General features: G+C 64.1%; 2 protein-coding genes across 8 annotated transcripts; one reads left to right on the forward strand and one right to left on the reverse strand.

The window, feature by feature from the left end:
* The first annotated feature begins 67 nt into the window (after positions 1-67).
* CORO6 (coronin 6) lies at positions 68-6,114 on the forward strand. 4 transcript variants are annotated; one of them, XM_068154531.1, is made up of 12 exons: positions 206-287; positions 2,240-2,439; positions 3,028-3,150; positions 3,595-3,724; positions 3,806-3,987; positions 4,121-4,240; positions 4,474-4,593; positions 5,019-5,123; positions 5,199-5,344; positions 5,426-5,483; positions 5,573-5,800; positions 5,914-6,114. In XM_068154531.1, the coding sequence occupies exons 2-12, from the start codon at positions 2,242-2,244 to the stop codon at positions 6,034-6,036; spliced, it is 1,533 nt and encodes a 510-aa protein (XP_068010632.1). In that variant the 5' UTR covers positions 206-287; positions 2,240-2,241; the 3' UTR covers positions 6,037-6,114. The 4 variants fall into 4 exon arrangements, with proteins under 4 accessions (XP_068010630.1, XP_068010629.1, XP_068010632.1 ...); XM_068154529.1 differs by lacking the exon at positions 4,474-4,593 and having other exon boundaries at positions 68-287; XM_068154528.1 differs by lacking the exon at positions 4,121-4,240 and having other exon boundaries at positions 68-287.
* Positions 6,115-7,490: 1,376 nt separating this feature from the next.
* ANKRD13B (ankyrin repeat domain 13B) lies at positions 7,491-14,400 on the reverse strand. Of its 4 annotated transcripts, none has more exons than XM_068154526.1 (15): positions 14,288-14,400; positions 10,786-10,921; positions 10,433-10,557; positions 10,305-10,350; positions 9,938-10,081; positions 9,615-9,804; positions 9,428-9,494; positions 9,250-9,331; positions 9,115-9,179; positions 8,909-9,039; positions 8,633-8,790; positions 8,390-8,542; positions 8,133-8,293; positions 7,843-7,919; positions 7,491-7,705 (listed from the first exon to the last, which is right to left on the reverse strand). In XM_068154526.1, the coding sequence occupies exons 1-15, from the start codon at positions 14,396-14,398 to the stop codon at positions 7,519-7,521; spliced, it is 1,833 nt and encodes a 610-aa protein (XP_068010627.1). In that variant the 5' UTR covers positions 14,399-14,400; the 3' UTR covers positions 7,491-7,518. The 4 variants fall into 4 exon arrangements, with proteins under 4 accessions (XP_068010627.1, XP_068010626.1, XP_068010625.1 ...); XM_068154525.1 differs by having other exon boundaries at positions 7,491-7,749; XM_068154524.1 differs by having other exon boundaries at positions 7,491-7,749; positions 7,839-7,919.
* Between the last annotated feature and the right edge of the window lie 186 nt (positions 14,401-14,586).

Below are 14,586 nucleotides of genomic sequence, written 5' to 3' on the forward strand. Positions count from 1 at the left end.
GGGCAGGGTGCGGGGGCAGGCGGGGCCGGGTCCCCTCCCGCCTCCTGTGCCGGTGCCCGCCGCGGGGGGGCTGTGCCGGCCCCGGCGCCCGGCTGGGCTCAGCTGTTCTCTGCGGCAGCGGCACTGCGCGGCGCTGAGCCCAGCCGCGCCGGGCGGCAACGGAGCGAGGGCCGGGCCGGGCCGGGCCGTAAAGGAACGGAGCGGCGAGCCGGGGCCGAGCCGGGCGGAGCCGATCAGGGCGCAGCGCCGGGGGCGCGCCCGCAGCGCGCAGGAGCCACGAAGCGCAGGTGGGAGCCGGGACGCGGGAGGGCCGGGGCCGGCGGCGGGCACCGGCAGAAAGGAGGGGAGGGAAAAGGGGCGGCGGGGTGTTGGGCTGCGGTCCCCCGGGCCCCCCGGGCCCTCGCCCGCCCGCCCGCTGCCCGGCAGGAGATGGCTATATTTGGAAAGTGACCTCTGGTCGTTCCCGAGCAGCCGCTGCGGATTCAATTGTGGCAACGTAATGGCACGGCCCGGGGAGAGGGGAGCGGGGCTGTCCTGCCTGGACCCTTCCTTCTCTGCCATGCACCTTGCCCGCACCCTGCCTATGACATGTCCGCACCCCTCCTGCTCCCCGCCTGCACCCCATCCGGCCCCTCCTGCATCCCGCCTGTATCGTGCCTGCACCCCGCCTGCTCTCCGCTAGCACCCTGGCTGCGCCTCGTTCAGCTGTCACGCCTGCAGCCCAGTGCCAGCCTGGAGCCTGCTTGCACCCTCTCTGAACCCCCACCTGCACCCTGCTAGCACCCCACCTGCAACTACACAGCCCTGCCTGCATCCTGCCTAACTCTGGTTGCGCCCCACCTCCACCCTACACGCTGCCTGCACCCTGCTCAACTCTGCCTGCACCACATCTGCACCTCTCCTGCACCCTGCCTGCACCCTGCACAGCCCTGCACAGTGGGGCCGTCGCCCCCTCTCCTGTATGCCTACACCCCCAGCTCTGCTCCCTTTGCAGTGGATGAGGTGCTGCAGATACCCCCACAGAGCTCACTCACTCCTCCCCAGGACTGGGGACCCTGCATGGGGCCATGGGCCTGCTGAAGTGGTGTTGGTGTCCAACCTTCTCAGTAGCAGGGGTTTGGGACCCCCCTCTCACCATCTGGCTCCAACCTGCTGAAGGGCCACGGGACCCCTGGGAACACTCAGGGACCGTTTGCTTGGTGCTGCACATTCCCTGGCCAGGAGCCACCAGCTGAGACACAGAGGAGCAGATTTGCTCCTACCTCTGCCCACACCAGCCCCATAGGCTGGGGTCAGCAATGCTTGGCCATCCAGGCAGTGGTTTGGTGACCAATCACAGCCCATGGTAATGACTGAGAACCCCCAAAAAGCACAGGGGAGCCCCCTGGACTGTCTGTGGCTCATGTGTGCTGCCGAGCCCCAGCTCCAGGCAGGGTTGTAGTCCCGAGGGCCTCAGTGTTCCTCAGGCAGGTCTCAGGGGCAGCCCAAGCTCAGTATAGAGGTGGGTGAGTGCAGGCAGCATGCCCGGCTGTGGTTGAGGGCTAGAGACCCTGCTGAGGCCATGCTGGGCATGGGAGGATACTCTGCACCCTGGCATGCCCATTGGGCTCTGTGGCTGTGCTGGGTCCAGCCCTCACCCGTGGTCAGTACCAGGCAAGTGGTTTGGGGGTTCAGTGAGTGGCACATGTGGAACCCCAGGGCAGGAGCACATGGGGTGGGCATGCTGGAGGCACAGCCTCCTTCCTGCGTGGGTGCTGGGTTGAGCCAGGTGACCTCGGGTCACCTGTGTGGGATGGGACATTAGGGAACAATCTGTGACCTAGTGCATGGCACCTCCATGTCTGCCCCAAACTCCCCTCAGCCCCACTTCCCTGCTGTCGCTGCTCACATGCCAACCCCAGTGCTAGCTGTGGGCCATGGCAAAGCTGCGGGGCACAGCACAACTGCAGGACAGGTCACAGCTGTACTTCATGATATGCCCTTGTCCCTGCCCAGCTGTCAAGTGACTCCAGCTGCAGCATGCCCGTTCCCAGCACTGGCAGCCCCCACATCTGCCCTGCTCCCTTCCGTGGGATCATGGCCACATTGGACACCATCCTGCACCCTCATCCCCTGCCATCTCCATGTACCCAGGCTTCCCCTTGTGCCAAGAGGGTAGTGGGGAGGGGAGGCCTGAGGGGGCTGAGATCCCTCTGTTCTGTGCTGGGGTGGGGTCATGGCCTGCCCCTGTGCCCCCCAGCCATGAGCCGCCGCGTGGTGCGCCAGAGCAAGTTCCGGCACGTCTTCGGGCAGCCGGTGAAGGCTGACCAGATGTATGAGGACATCCGCGTCTCCAAGGTGACGTGTGACAGCTCCTTCTGTGCTGTCAACCCCAAGTTTGTGGCCATCATTGTGGAGTCTGGTGGTGGGGGAGCCTTCATCGTCCTGCCCCTCGCCAAGGTGAGTGGGGAGACTGCTGGCGTCTGACCCTCCCCTAGGATGTACTAGTTGGGGGACACGTGCGGATAAGCTCTGCTTTTGGGGTGCTGCTGTAGCCCCAGGCCCCCCAACTTTTGCCCCAGCATCCCCATCCTCATGAGGAGGCTTGGGACAGGGACAGCCCTAGATGGTCATCATTATCTGTGAAGGGTGATATCCCAGGGATCATCAATGTGATGCAGGAAACCCCTAGGTGCTTTCTCCTCATCTCAAGTTCCCCAGAGGCACATGATGCCCAGGGAGCATCCCAGTGGGGTGCCCAGCCCCTACTTAGCATCAGAGAGGACGCAAAATAACCTCTCTCAGAGTACATCTCCCCCCTCTGCATCCCTACAGGGCCTTCTGTTAAGTGACTCCCATTCCCAATGTGTGCTTCAGTTTACCCCTTTGAGGCAGGTGCAAAGCTCTGGCTGTCACCAGGGCCTCCTGCTCATCCACATTTGTGTCACAGCTCCACATGGTGGCCGGGCTGGGGCTTGGGGAGCACCTGGCAGGGTGCCCCCCCCCCCCCATCCACTGGGGACTCATCCAAGCACCTTGACATTGCAGACAGGCCGGGTGGACAAGAACCACCCCTTGGTGACAGGGCACACGGCACCCGTGCTGGACATCGACTGGTGTCCCCACAACGACAACGTCATCGCCAGTGCCTCGGAGGACACCACGGTTATGGTGAGGGGACGAACCCTGGGCACGGGGTGGCAGTAGGCACCGGGGGAGCGTCAGAGAGCATCCCCCCCGCATTGCCGCCTGTGAAGTGTCAGTGGCCTATTTTTAGCCCCAGTGCCATGCATTCGCGCTGGCGGTGGCTGCTCTCTCCATGATGCAGCAGTTTGTGCTAAATATACCCACCCCAGCGACTCAGCACCCAGGAATAGCTGGGGGGGTTGGGGACTGCACCCCAGCCATGCCCCCTTCCTTATGCACATCAGTACCCTGAGTGCTTGGGCTGCACCTCAGGGTTGGAGATGCTGCTGCTGTCCCCTTGTCACCCTCCTCACAGCTTGAGCTGGGATTAACGATGAGGTTAATTGGCTCCAAGGCCCTCAGCTGCTTAGTGCTCACCCACAGGGTGATCCCTGCTGCCCCATGCCCTGCTCTCCACCCGCCCCCCAGGTGTGGCAGATCCCCGACTACGTCCCTGTGCGCAACATCACGGAGCCAGTGGTGACACTGGAGGGACACTCCAAGCGGGTGAGCATCATCTCCTGGCACCCCACCGCCCGCAACGTCCTGCTCAGCGCAGGTAAGGTGGTCCTGGGTCACCCTCCCTGGAGGCTGGGGGGAGCCATGGGGTGACAGCATCTACCTCACTGGTCTTCCGCAGGCTGTGACAACCTGGTGATCCTCTGGAATGTGGGCACCGGGGAGACGCTGCTGGTGCTGGACAACATGCACACAGACCTCATCTACAACGTGGGCTGGAACCGCAACGGCAGCCTCCTGGTCACCACCTGCAAGGACAAGAAGGTTCGCATCATCGACCCCCGCAAGCAGCAGATAGTGGCGGTGAGTGCCCCCACCGTGTCCCCCCGCCCCCAGCATCCCACCGCGGGGTCCCCCTCATGCCTACCTGACCCTACTAACCGCCCGCACCCGCACGTCTCTGTGTTTGGTTTTAACCTGCTAACGGCCGGCGCAGGAGAAAGAGAAGCCACACGACGGCACCCGCCCCATCCGCGCCATCTTCGTGGCCGATGGCAAGATCTTCACTACAGGCTTCAGCAAGATGAGTGAGCGGCAGCTGGGCCTCTGGGACCTGGTACGGGACAGCGGCTCCCACTCGGCCAGTGCCGCCTCGAGGACCCCATAGAGCCCAGCCAAGCCGGGCACGTGCCGGGTGCCAGGGATGCTCTCCGGCAGCGCACGCACCCCAGGACCCTGATGGGCTTCCCAGGAGCAGGATTCAGCAGTTGTTTTGGGGGACAGATCCGGACCCCCTCCATTTTTCCCCTCTTCCCATGCCCCATGCTGACTCTCTTCCCCTCCCCCCAGGAGAGGTTTGCCCCCCACGAAGGGCTGCGGCCCGTGCGGGCCATCTTCACACGGGAAGGACACATCTTTACCACGGGCTTTACCAGAATGAGCCAGCGGGAGCTGGGCTTGTGGGACCCGGTAACAAGGCCGCATGGAGTGCTGCCCTGGGAACTTGGTCCCCTTCTCAAACCTCAGCCCCCCCACCCCGGGACTAGGTGCCTGAAGCATCCTGTCCCATCCCCACCCAAAATAAGATGCCAAGTTCCCAAGTGTGCCGTGGTGTGCCAGGCATGGGGAGGGCTCTGGGAAGGGCAGAGTGCAGTGGAGATGGGGGGGCAAGGCAGGTTGGGGGGCATCCAGTCATGCAGGTAAGCAGGACTGAGGATGGAGTGCTGGGGAGGGGGGCAGGGGCATGCCAAGCTGCCTGTCTAGAGGTGTGTGTACCCTGAGAGTGGGGGATGAGCCCTGTCCCCACGGTGTGCTGTGGCTGTGTGTGACTAACTGGGGTGGGGGTTTTGGGGCCACTGTTCACACTCCCCCCACACACTGCTCTGAATCCACAGAAAAACTTCGAGGAGCCCATTGCCCTGCAGGAGATGGACACCAGCAATGGGGTCCTGCTGCCCTTCTATGACGCTGACTCCAGCATTGTCTACCTCTGCGGGAAGGTAACTGCAGCCCTCCCCGGTTACCCCAGCCCTGGGCGTGCCGTGGCTGGCTGACACATGTCCCTACCCCCACAGGGTGACAGCAGTATCCGGTACTTCGAGATCACAGACGAGGCACCCTACGTGCACTACCTGAACACCTACAGCAGCAAGGAGCCGCAGCGGGGCATGGGCTTCATGCCCAAGCGTGGGCTGGATGTCAGCAAGTGCGAGATTGCCAGGTAGGAGCTGGGGAGGGACTGAGGGGATCCAGGGGGGTCGCGGGACGACAGCCACACCCTGCCCGCTCCTGTCCCACGCAGGTTCTTCAAGCTGCACGAGCGGAAGTGCGAGCCCATCGTCATGACGGTGCCACGCAAGGTGAGACCGTAGGGGGCCCAGGGGAGATGGGGGAGTCTGGGAACACACACCCCGCCCCGAAATCACCGCTGTGTTCCTTGCCCCTGCAGTCAGACCTCTTCCAGGACGACCTGTACCCCGACACGCCGGGCCCCGAGCCGGCCCTGGAGGCAGATGAGTGGCTGTCGGGGAAGGATGCAGATCCCATCCTCATCTCGCTGCGGGATGGCTACGTCCCCGTCAAGAACCGGGAGCTGAAGGTGGTCAAAAAGAACATCCTGGACAGCAAACCTCCCCTGGGCCGCCGCAGCCACTCCGTCTGCGACCCTGATTCCTCCGTGAGTGCTCTGGGATTGAGGATGTCCCAGCGGGGCTGTTCCCTGGCCTGGGGTGGGGTTGAGAAGGCTGGAGGGGGCTCCACAGTAATGCCGTATGCCGTCCCTCCCTGCAGCGGCCAGCCTTGGAGGAGGTGCTGGAGGAGATCCGTGCCCTGAAGGAGACAGTCCAAGCGCAGGAGAAGCGCATCTCCGACCTGGAGAACAAACTCTGCCAGTTCACCAATGGCACGGACTAGCGTGGCGGCCATGGCCACAGCCATGGGCAGGGCGAGGACTGCCCCGGCCCTCCCGGGGATTAAAGCCAAGTCCCCGCAGAGGGCAGGAGCCCAGAGCCGTGTTCTTTCCCCAGGAGCCAAGGCTGCAGGGAGGGGGTCGGACTGTGACCCACCCTCCGCTGGCATCGGTTGCATCCTGCTCCCGGGGTGCCAATTCAGTGCCTGCAGGCTGGGGGTGCTGAGCATCCCTCCTCAGGGACCTGCAAGCTGGGCACCAGCGTCCTCCCAGAATGGAGAGGCATCCCGGCCACCCCACCCAGGTCAGGATGCACTTGGGTACAGTGCTATATCCCCCCTCCTTTGTGCCCTCCTCACCTCCCCTTGCCCCATCCCCCACTTTGGTGGGTGCTCCCAACCAGCTCTTTGCTTTTGGGTCCCCCTTTTTATTAAAGGGCTTCGGTGCCCATGACCACATGGCAGGTACAGGGGACATGGGATCACCCTGCTGGGGGGCCCTGTCTGCACCCCCCTGCCCAGACAGCCCTGGCACAGGCAGAGAGAGGCCGAGAGAGACAAACATTAAAGAGCCTTTATTGATGTTGGCCGCGGTCGGAGCTGCTCAGGCTCCCCTGGCCCAGATGTCGCTTGTGGGGTGCATGGTGGGGGGGGCACCGGCTACAAAAAGTCCCAGGGGAGTGAGCCGGGCCCCCCCCTGCAGCCCCCAGTCCCCCATGTGCAAAGGAGGAGCAGCCCAAGGTTAGCACCATTTGACGTAAGGTTTCTCTCGGGGTCAGTGCCCGGGTAGAGGGGGTGCAACGCTGCCAAGGGTGGGGGGCATCCAAGCAGGGCAGAAGGGGTGTGAGCAGGGTAGAAGTGGTTGTGACACCAGGCAGCCTTTCACAGGCACCCCTCAGCTGCCCCAGCGGACCCCCACACCGAGATGGGGGGTGGCTGTGCAGCCCCATGCTGGCGGGGGGATGCAGTGGGGCTGAGCCTCCCCTACCCCTCCGTGTTGGCAGGCAGAGCACCTCCTGCGTAAGTGCACTTCGTAGCGCCTGGGCAGGGAGGCTGAGGGGACTGGGCAGGGCCCCCCAGCTCTGGGGAGACCACAGAGCCTCACATAACTGGCAGCCTCCCCCACCCCCCATTTGGGGCAGGATGTGCCCCCACCCCAGGAGGCTGAGCAGCACCCCATAGGGTGGTTGTAGGGGGGCTAGGGCTGTCCCAGGGTGAGGTACAGTCTGTAGGGTTGTCCTCCCTAGCCCCTGTCACCCCAGCTGCAGGACTGTCACCTCCATCCTGTCTTGCTATGGGGTGCTGCCCCCTGCATCTCAGTACTGCCTCAGCTATGGGGACAATCTCCCCAACGCTAAGGCCAAATCCTGCACACCCCCCTCCCCATTTGCCCTCCACAGTCCCTGGGCTGGCTCCCCCCACCCCACTCTCTCCCTGTGCCCCCCAGACACAGCATTGTCTGTGTCTCCATCCCTGGTGGGAGGGGGCTCAGTGGGGACTCGGGGTCACTTCTCTGTCAGTGAGAGCTGCAGGATCCGCTGCAGCTCCTCCTCCTCCTGGCGCGTCCGGCGCTCCGCTTCCTCCTGCTCCCGTGCTGAGAGTGCCATGGCCAACCGCAGCTGCTCTGCGTAGCTGGGGAACAGGGCGCTGGGCCCCCCACCGCCCCCCGCTGGGGCTGGGGTGACAGGGGGACGGGGGGCTGCTGTGTGCTGGGGAGTCCTGGGGGGTGGCAGGGTCTTCAGCGAGGGTCGCCGCGGGGCTGGCACCCATTCCCGCTGCCCCCCGGGGGGGTGCTGGCCAGGCCTTACCAACCTGTCTCCTCGGCGGCCTTCGTGCGACATGGGGTGGGTGCCCGGCTTGCTGTTAGTCAGTGCTTCCCAAATGGTGACCTGCAGGCAGAGGGGTGCTTGGAGGGTGGCATCCCTCCCCAGCATCCCAAAATCCAGGCCCCACCTTTCATGAGCTCTGACCCACCGCTGCAGGACACAAGGGTGGGTCAAGGTGGGGCGAGCATCCCAGGAGAAGCATTAGGACAGGCTGGGCAGCAGTGTTCCCCTGCTGGGAGGGGGGCAGGAGGAGACAGAAGGGGTGTCGGTGCCCACCTGGTCATACTCGCTGCCTGCTTCCAGCAGGCTCTGCTGGATGGCAAACTGCAGCAGGTCATCCTCATCCTCCCGCAGGGCATCCTGGTGAGTGCCCACCACGCTGTACCCCCGTGGCACCTCGAACAAGGCCGGGTCCATCTCACACGCCCGGCACGAGGCTGTGGGGAAACAGGTGCCGGCATGGCTGGGCACCCCACTGCGTCCCACCCCACTGTGTCCCACCCCAGCCACCACATCCCCCCTGCCCTGCGTACTGAGGGAGCTGGAGCTGCTGACACTGGAGGAGTCACTGCTGGGCGAGGGCGCCTCGCTGCTGGGGCTGTGCCGCAGGGAGCTGACTGGCTCATCACACCCATTGAGGTTCCCGAAGGTGATGCGGGCATTGAGGATGTGGAAGATGGGGATTTCTGCAGGAAAGGGGGGGGGGAAGCAGAGAGGGAAGTTGGGTGCATCACCTGAACCAGGACCAAAGACACCACCACGCCCCTTCCCCGTACCAATCTTGACGGGGAAGCCGGGAGGGAGGCGCAGGGTGATGAAGTCTCGCAGCTTGGCGAAGAGTGCGTTGCTGATCGCCATGAGGTCAATGATGGGGGCAACCTGCTCGCAGAGGGACAGCGGGTGGTCCTCACACAGCCACAGCTTTGCCTTGAACCTGGTGGGGACAGGCGCTGGACTGGGGACCCCTGCCTGCCGCCCCCCACCAGCAGTTCTGCAGCAGTTGGGGGAGTGAGACAGGGAGGGGTACCCAAGCTGCTCCTTCCCCCTCTCACTTCTGTGTCTTGGTGGTGAGCTCCATGGGCCGCCCCATGTCCCGGTTGCCCAGCTCAAAGTTGGGGTTGAAGTACTCCTCAGGGGTGATAGCAGTGGGGTTGGCATGGCTCAGCGTCTGCGTGATCAGTGTCTGTGGGACAGCCCAGAGGGGTGAGGGGGAGATGCCCGACTGCAGGACCACCCCCCAGACCTCTGGGACACTCACCCCATTGTTGGGCCCCACATGCTGCTCGGCGATGCCCAGGAAGGATTGCAGGGGGGTCTTACTGCCTGTGGAGAGGAGGGGGTGAGGGCCAGGGCCAGCACAGCACCCTGCCCACCCAGCCCGTGCCAGCTGCACCTTTGCTCTTGCCCTTGTGCTGGTCTGAGAGGTGCTCGGTCCGCGTCCGCGTGATCAGCTCCACGTTGGACGCACCGTAGACCTGACCAGGGAGGGTGAATGGTAGAGGTGGATATCCACCACCCACAACAGGCCACACCACCCCTCAGCCCCAGCATCCAACCTCCCTGCCCCTTACCTTGGCCTCGTACCCATTCACCATTTCTGTCTTCTCACTCCTCCAGCCCAGGATCCCAGACTTGTTCCTGGGGTGACACAGAACACTGTGAGCAATGGATGGGCTTGTTCTGACAGCCCAGGGTGCAAGCACATTGTGGGGGGGCTATGGAGCCCTGGTGGGGGGCTTAGTGCTGCCCCTAGCCCACCTCTCAAAGGCGATGTTCTTGGTATCAAGCTGCGTAGTGACGACGGGGGCCGTCAGCCGCCCCATCACCTGCTCCTCGGTGGGCTGCACAGCAGCCAGCAGCACCTCCTGGTCATGGCCAGCCAGGGCCAGTGTCTCTGAGTAGACCACACGCCGGTCGTGGTCTATCTCCATCACCACCGCGCTGGTGTCTGCAGGGAGGGGATGTTCAGGGTACGTGAGGACAGCCACAGTCCCCACCACGTCAACCAGCCCTGCCGCAGTGCCAAGGGGCTCTGCTAGTGCTCCCCAGTGAGGGCAGTGGGGACCCTGGTGCTGGCTCACCTTGACCCCTAAAGACAAAGCTGCGGTTGCCCCGCTGCCAGGTCATGTGGTCAAAGCCCAGCAGCGTGGTGTCCACCCGCAGGTTCTGGCCACTCTTCCACACCTTGTAGGTGTCACTGGGGCAGATCTTGGACACCAGTGGCACTGGGGAGAGACAGCAATAGCCCAGATGGGGATGGGGTCCTCTTGCACAGTGCTGTAAACACTGAGCTGGGTGGGGAATGCATCTGGGGAACCCGATGCCTTTGTAGGACAAGGGTCTGCAAGCTTGGGATGTAGAGGGGCAAGGAGGTAGGTGTGCCCCGTCCTGGGAACGGATGCTGGGGGTCTCTGTTGGGAAACTCCTGCTCCTCCCCTGTGAGCTTACCCCAGCTGGTGAATTCCCACTTCATCTCCACATAGAAGTCCTGGGCCTGTGGAGAGCACAGTGAGGTCAGGAAGAGCCTGGGGCTGGCATTCCATCCCCCTGCCCTGTGGGCACTGCCCCGGGGGTACCTTGCGCAGCTTCTCCAGCAGAATGGGGATCCCGGCCAGGCGTTTGATGGCTCTCTGGTAGTCGCGGTAGCGCAGAACCAGCTGCACCAGCTCCAGGTCACGGGTGCTCACAGCCTCCTGCAGGACTGCAGGGCAGAGGGACAGTGCCCAGGAGTGTGGCACCACATGGTATGGCACAGCATGGCGCAGCAGAGCTGGTCACTGCACAGGAGCCGTGTGCATGTACTGCCGCGTGAGCTGGCCCTTGGGGAGTCGCAGCACCAGGTTGAGCATGCCTGTGCCCATGCTTGTGCCTGTGCCCATGCCAGGGCAGCTCGAGGGAAGGCTGAGGCAGTGAGTTTCCCCCTGCTTACCTGTCCAGCCACTGCGGTTCTCCTTGCCCACGTCGGCGCCATGCTTCAGCAGCACCCTGGCACACTCCAGGTGGCCCAGTGTGGTGGCCAGATGCAATGGGGTGCGTCCTCGGGGGTCCAGCTGCTCGATGTCAGCCTGCCAGGAGCAAGTGGGGCTCAGGGATCATCAGGGTGGCCAGACCTTGACCCCTAAATGTCCCCTCCGGATGTGACCCTCCCAGCCAGGGAAAGCACCCAATGTTTGATGGTGTCTCAGAGAACATCCCCATCCCTGAGCTCCTCCCAGACACGCACCCCAAAAGGCTCTCCCTGCTACCCATAGCCAGAACCATGGGGAGGGTGGGGGAATGTGGTGGTGCCCCCCAGCACACTTTGGCAAGGTCAGGCTGGGCTGCACCCACCACATGGCATGGCATGGTAGATGGGCACAGATGCCCCTGCTGTGGTGCACAGGGAGCTCTGCAACTGCAAGCCCGGCAAAAGACCCCACTTCTGGGATTTGGAGGGGAGGGGGCTGATGCCCAGTTGCCAGGCAGCAGCTGCCAGCAGGGCCCCTCCACAGGGGCCTGGAACTCGAGGGGTGCCGTGGGCTGCATCGGGCGCACGTGTTCCCCTGCCTGAGCTGGAGGTGTGGGTGGCTGCCTGAGCAGAGCGGCTGCTCAGAGGATCCCCGGGCCCAGGGGAGCTGCACGTTGGGGCTGCAATTGTTTGTGCCAAGCCTGGAGCCTGGCACCCAGCCAGCCCTGAGGAATCCCTCTCCTGCTGGCAGCAGCAGTGGGCACCCTGAGCACCCTACTTCCCACACAGGATGCAGCATCACATCCCTGCCCAGGAGTGGGGACACAGCTTGGGAAGCTGTGCGGCAGCCCCAGCTGCTGCCTCCCCAGCACCCAGCCAGGGCAGAAGCCTGGAGAGGGGCAGTTGGATGCTGCCAGGGCAGGAGGCAGTGGGGACAAACTGCAAATCAAGGCACAGGTTTTGGGGAGGCTGCCCCTGGGAGGACAAACCTGGGATGCAGGACCCAAATGTCACCACCTAGGATTGGGCACTCCCAGAGGTGTTTGGGATTAGCAGAGGTGGAGTGTGGGCTCACCGGTGCCTGCAGCAAATCCTTGCCTCACTCCTGGGCACGTCCTGCAGTCCCTCTGCCCGAAGGCTGTCCCCATCCCTGCCCAAGGTGTGGACATCCCTCTCACCCTCATCCACAGGACCTCACCAGGCAGGGGAACCCTCCAGGCTGCCCACACCATTGTAGTGGAACAGCTCCCCCAGTTCCCCGGGAGCCCATGCTCGGCTCCAATGCTCTCCAGGCGACTGCTGCTTCTTAATTGTGCTAATGAAATTACTCTAATTAAAGCAATCGCCCCCCAGCCGGAGCATGACTGCTGCAGGCTCAGCAGGGCTCCCCAGCTGCAGCCCTGCCCCAGCACTGGGCAGGACGAGGGTCCCTACTCTGGGGACAGAGCGCCAGAGCCACCCCCAGGGGACACAACACGACCCAGATTCACCAGAAAGAGCTCGGTCCTGGACCCTGGTGCTGGGACAGCCCCGGCTCAGGGACCACAGCACAGACCTTCCAGTACTGCCTGTCCTGGGGCCTTGACACCCACTGGGGATAGGGACAGGGACAGAGATGACTTTGGAGTGGCAGCAGTGCAGCACAGGACCATTCTCCTGTGCCTGCTGGGTACAGGGCACAACACATCCCCTCTGCTGGGGATGTCCTCTGGGTGGGTGATTCCAGCACCTACTCCTGGATGGTACCAGAGGACACAGGCCAGCACGAGGAGGTGGTGCCAGGTGCTGCTGTCCCTGTGCAGCCCCAGGTCTCTGCCACGAGTGATGGGGCAGGTTGCAGTGTAGGATATCCTGGCACATTGGGCTCCATGTCACTGCCTGTCACGTTCCTGCCCTGTCTCTGCCATGGGAACCTACTGATTCTAGCTCCCCAGGTGGAGGCAAACATGGGTGCTCATGGTGACAATTTAGGGGTGACCCATACAGGGCCTTCTTGGGGACATTAAGAGGAACAATGCTGCCAGCTGCCTCAATGCCTCTCAACCCCAAACACTTGCACGTGTGAGGAGATCCATGCAGTGCCACTGCCCCCACACAGGTCCTTGGAGTGGAGGGAGGGCAGAGCCCCAACATAGGGGTACACCCTGCCCCCAGCATCACACACAGCACCAGCCATGACCCACTTACATGGGGTACTCTCTGGCAGGGGAGAAGGGCCAAGCAGTGTCCCCAGATGCCCTAGACAAAGGTGGGGGCTCAGCCTGGACTGGCCTGGACTGGCCCCCACCTGCCCTAGGGTCTGTTGTGCAGCACCCATGGGCCATCCTGAGCACCCCCGAGGTGCACACAGGGACAGCTCTGCTCTCACCCTCAAAATGGTAGTCCCTTTACTGGTAGAACTGGGGAAGGTGAGTTAGAAAACCCATCTGCAGGCAAAGAGGGATGGACACCCCCCCCCCCGCTCACAGCCCCTCCATCTAGCTGCACTTGCTGAGCCGCCGCTGCTTTGATCTCTGCCGCGCTGAGCTCCCGGGGAAAATGACCCCAAATTACCACGGAAATAAAAACACTGGAGATGAGGTTGGGGGGAAGAGGGGTTGGGGAGGGTCGGGGCGATGCTGGTGCAACCCCTCCGAGTCGGCCCCACAATGGAGGCGGGTGTGGCGAGAGCCATCGCCTGCATCCCGATGGGAGCATCGCAGCACGGCCGCTCCCCGTTTGCGCATCAGTGGGGTCCATCTGGTGTGGCGCCCAGCACCTTGGGGTGCCGGCAGCTGGGCCGAGGGAGCAGGGATGCTCAGCACAGCCTCACCACCGGCCTTCCTCCCGTGCCTGCGGTTTCCTGCGTCTTCGGGGTTGGGTTTTAATTACCTGGTTTGCAACGCCACGGGGAAAAGGGAGGCTGGGAGCCCGTCTGGGGACGTGCCATCTCCGTCCGGCTTGGGGGGGGTTCCCAGGCTGGGGGACACAGTGGATTCCCCGACCCTGAGAAGAACCTACCTGGGGCTGCACCCCGGCAAAACCAGGGCCCTGTGTCCCCTCCCCCGAGAGGAGCTCAACCTGAGGGTGGGGAGCAGGGGGTGTACCCTCAGCGGAGCTAGCAACAACCCCAGAAGCAGGGGGCGGGTTGGGGTGCTGGGGGCCCACAGAGGCCTAGCAGGTAGCCGGGGACGAGTGGGGAGTGGTGCTGGGGGCTGCCTGCACCGGGGGCTGCAGGGAATCGGCGGGTGGTACCTAGCCCTCTCTGCCAGCCCAGAGGGCAGCTGGCACAGTCCCGGGGTGCAGGCGCACAGAGACATGCCAACCCCGGGAGGGACCCCAACCCCACCCTCATCATCCTCATCTCCATCTCCATCTTCATCCTCATCCCAGCCCCGAGCAGGAGCCCAGCTGCAGCCCGGCAGCATTGCATCAGCCCGAGCCGAACCGGGCCGTGCCATGCCCCGTGGTGGGGGAGTTACCCCGCACCTCCCCACTACCCCACCTGCTTGGCGCTGAGCTCCCGGTCCAGGTCACGGGCTCGGTTGTGCCAGACGAGGTAGTGCAGCGGGTACCTGCCCTCCGGCCCCTTCCTGCCTGAGCAAGACGCGAGCATCCTCCGTGCATGCTGGAGCGGAGCGGCGCGGCGGGCGCGGCGCGGGGCGGAGCGGGGCCGGCTGCGGGGTGGGGTGTGCGGGGCGGGGCGGCCACAGCACCTCCCGAACGGTGCTTCCCCCGCGCACCCCTACCCCGCAGCGCCCGGCCTCATGGGACTTGTAGTCGCCCTGCCCGGCATCGCCCCCT

Source organism: Melanerpes formicivorus, unplaced genomic scaffold, assembly GCF_026170545.1.
Source record: "Melanerpes formicivorus ecotype bairdi unplaced genomic scaffold, bMelFor1.0.p_v2 SCAF_29, whole genome shotgun sequence".
Taxonomy (NCBI): Eukaryota; Metazoa; Chordata; class Aves; order Piciformes; family Picidae; genus Melanerpes; species Melanerpes formicivorus.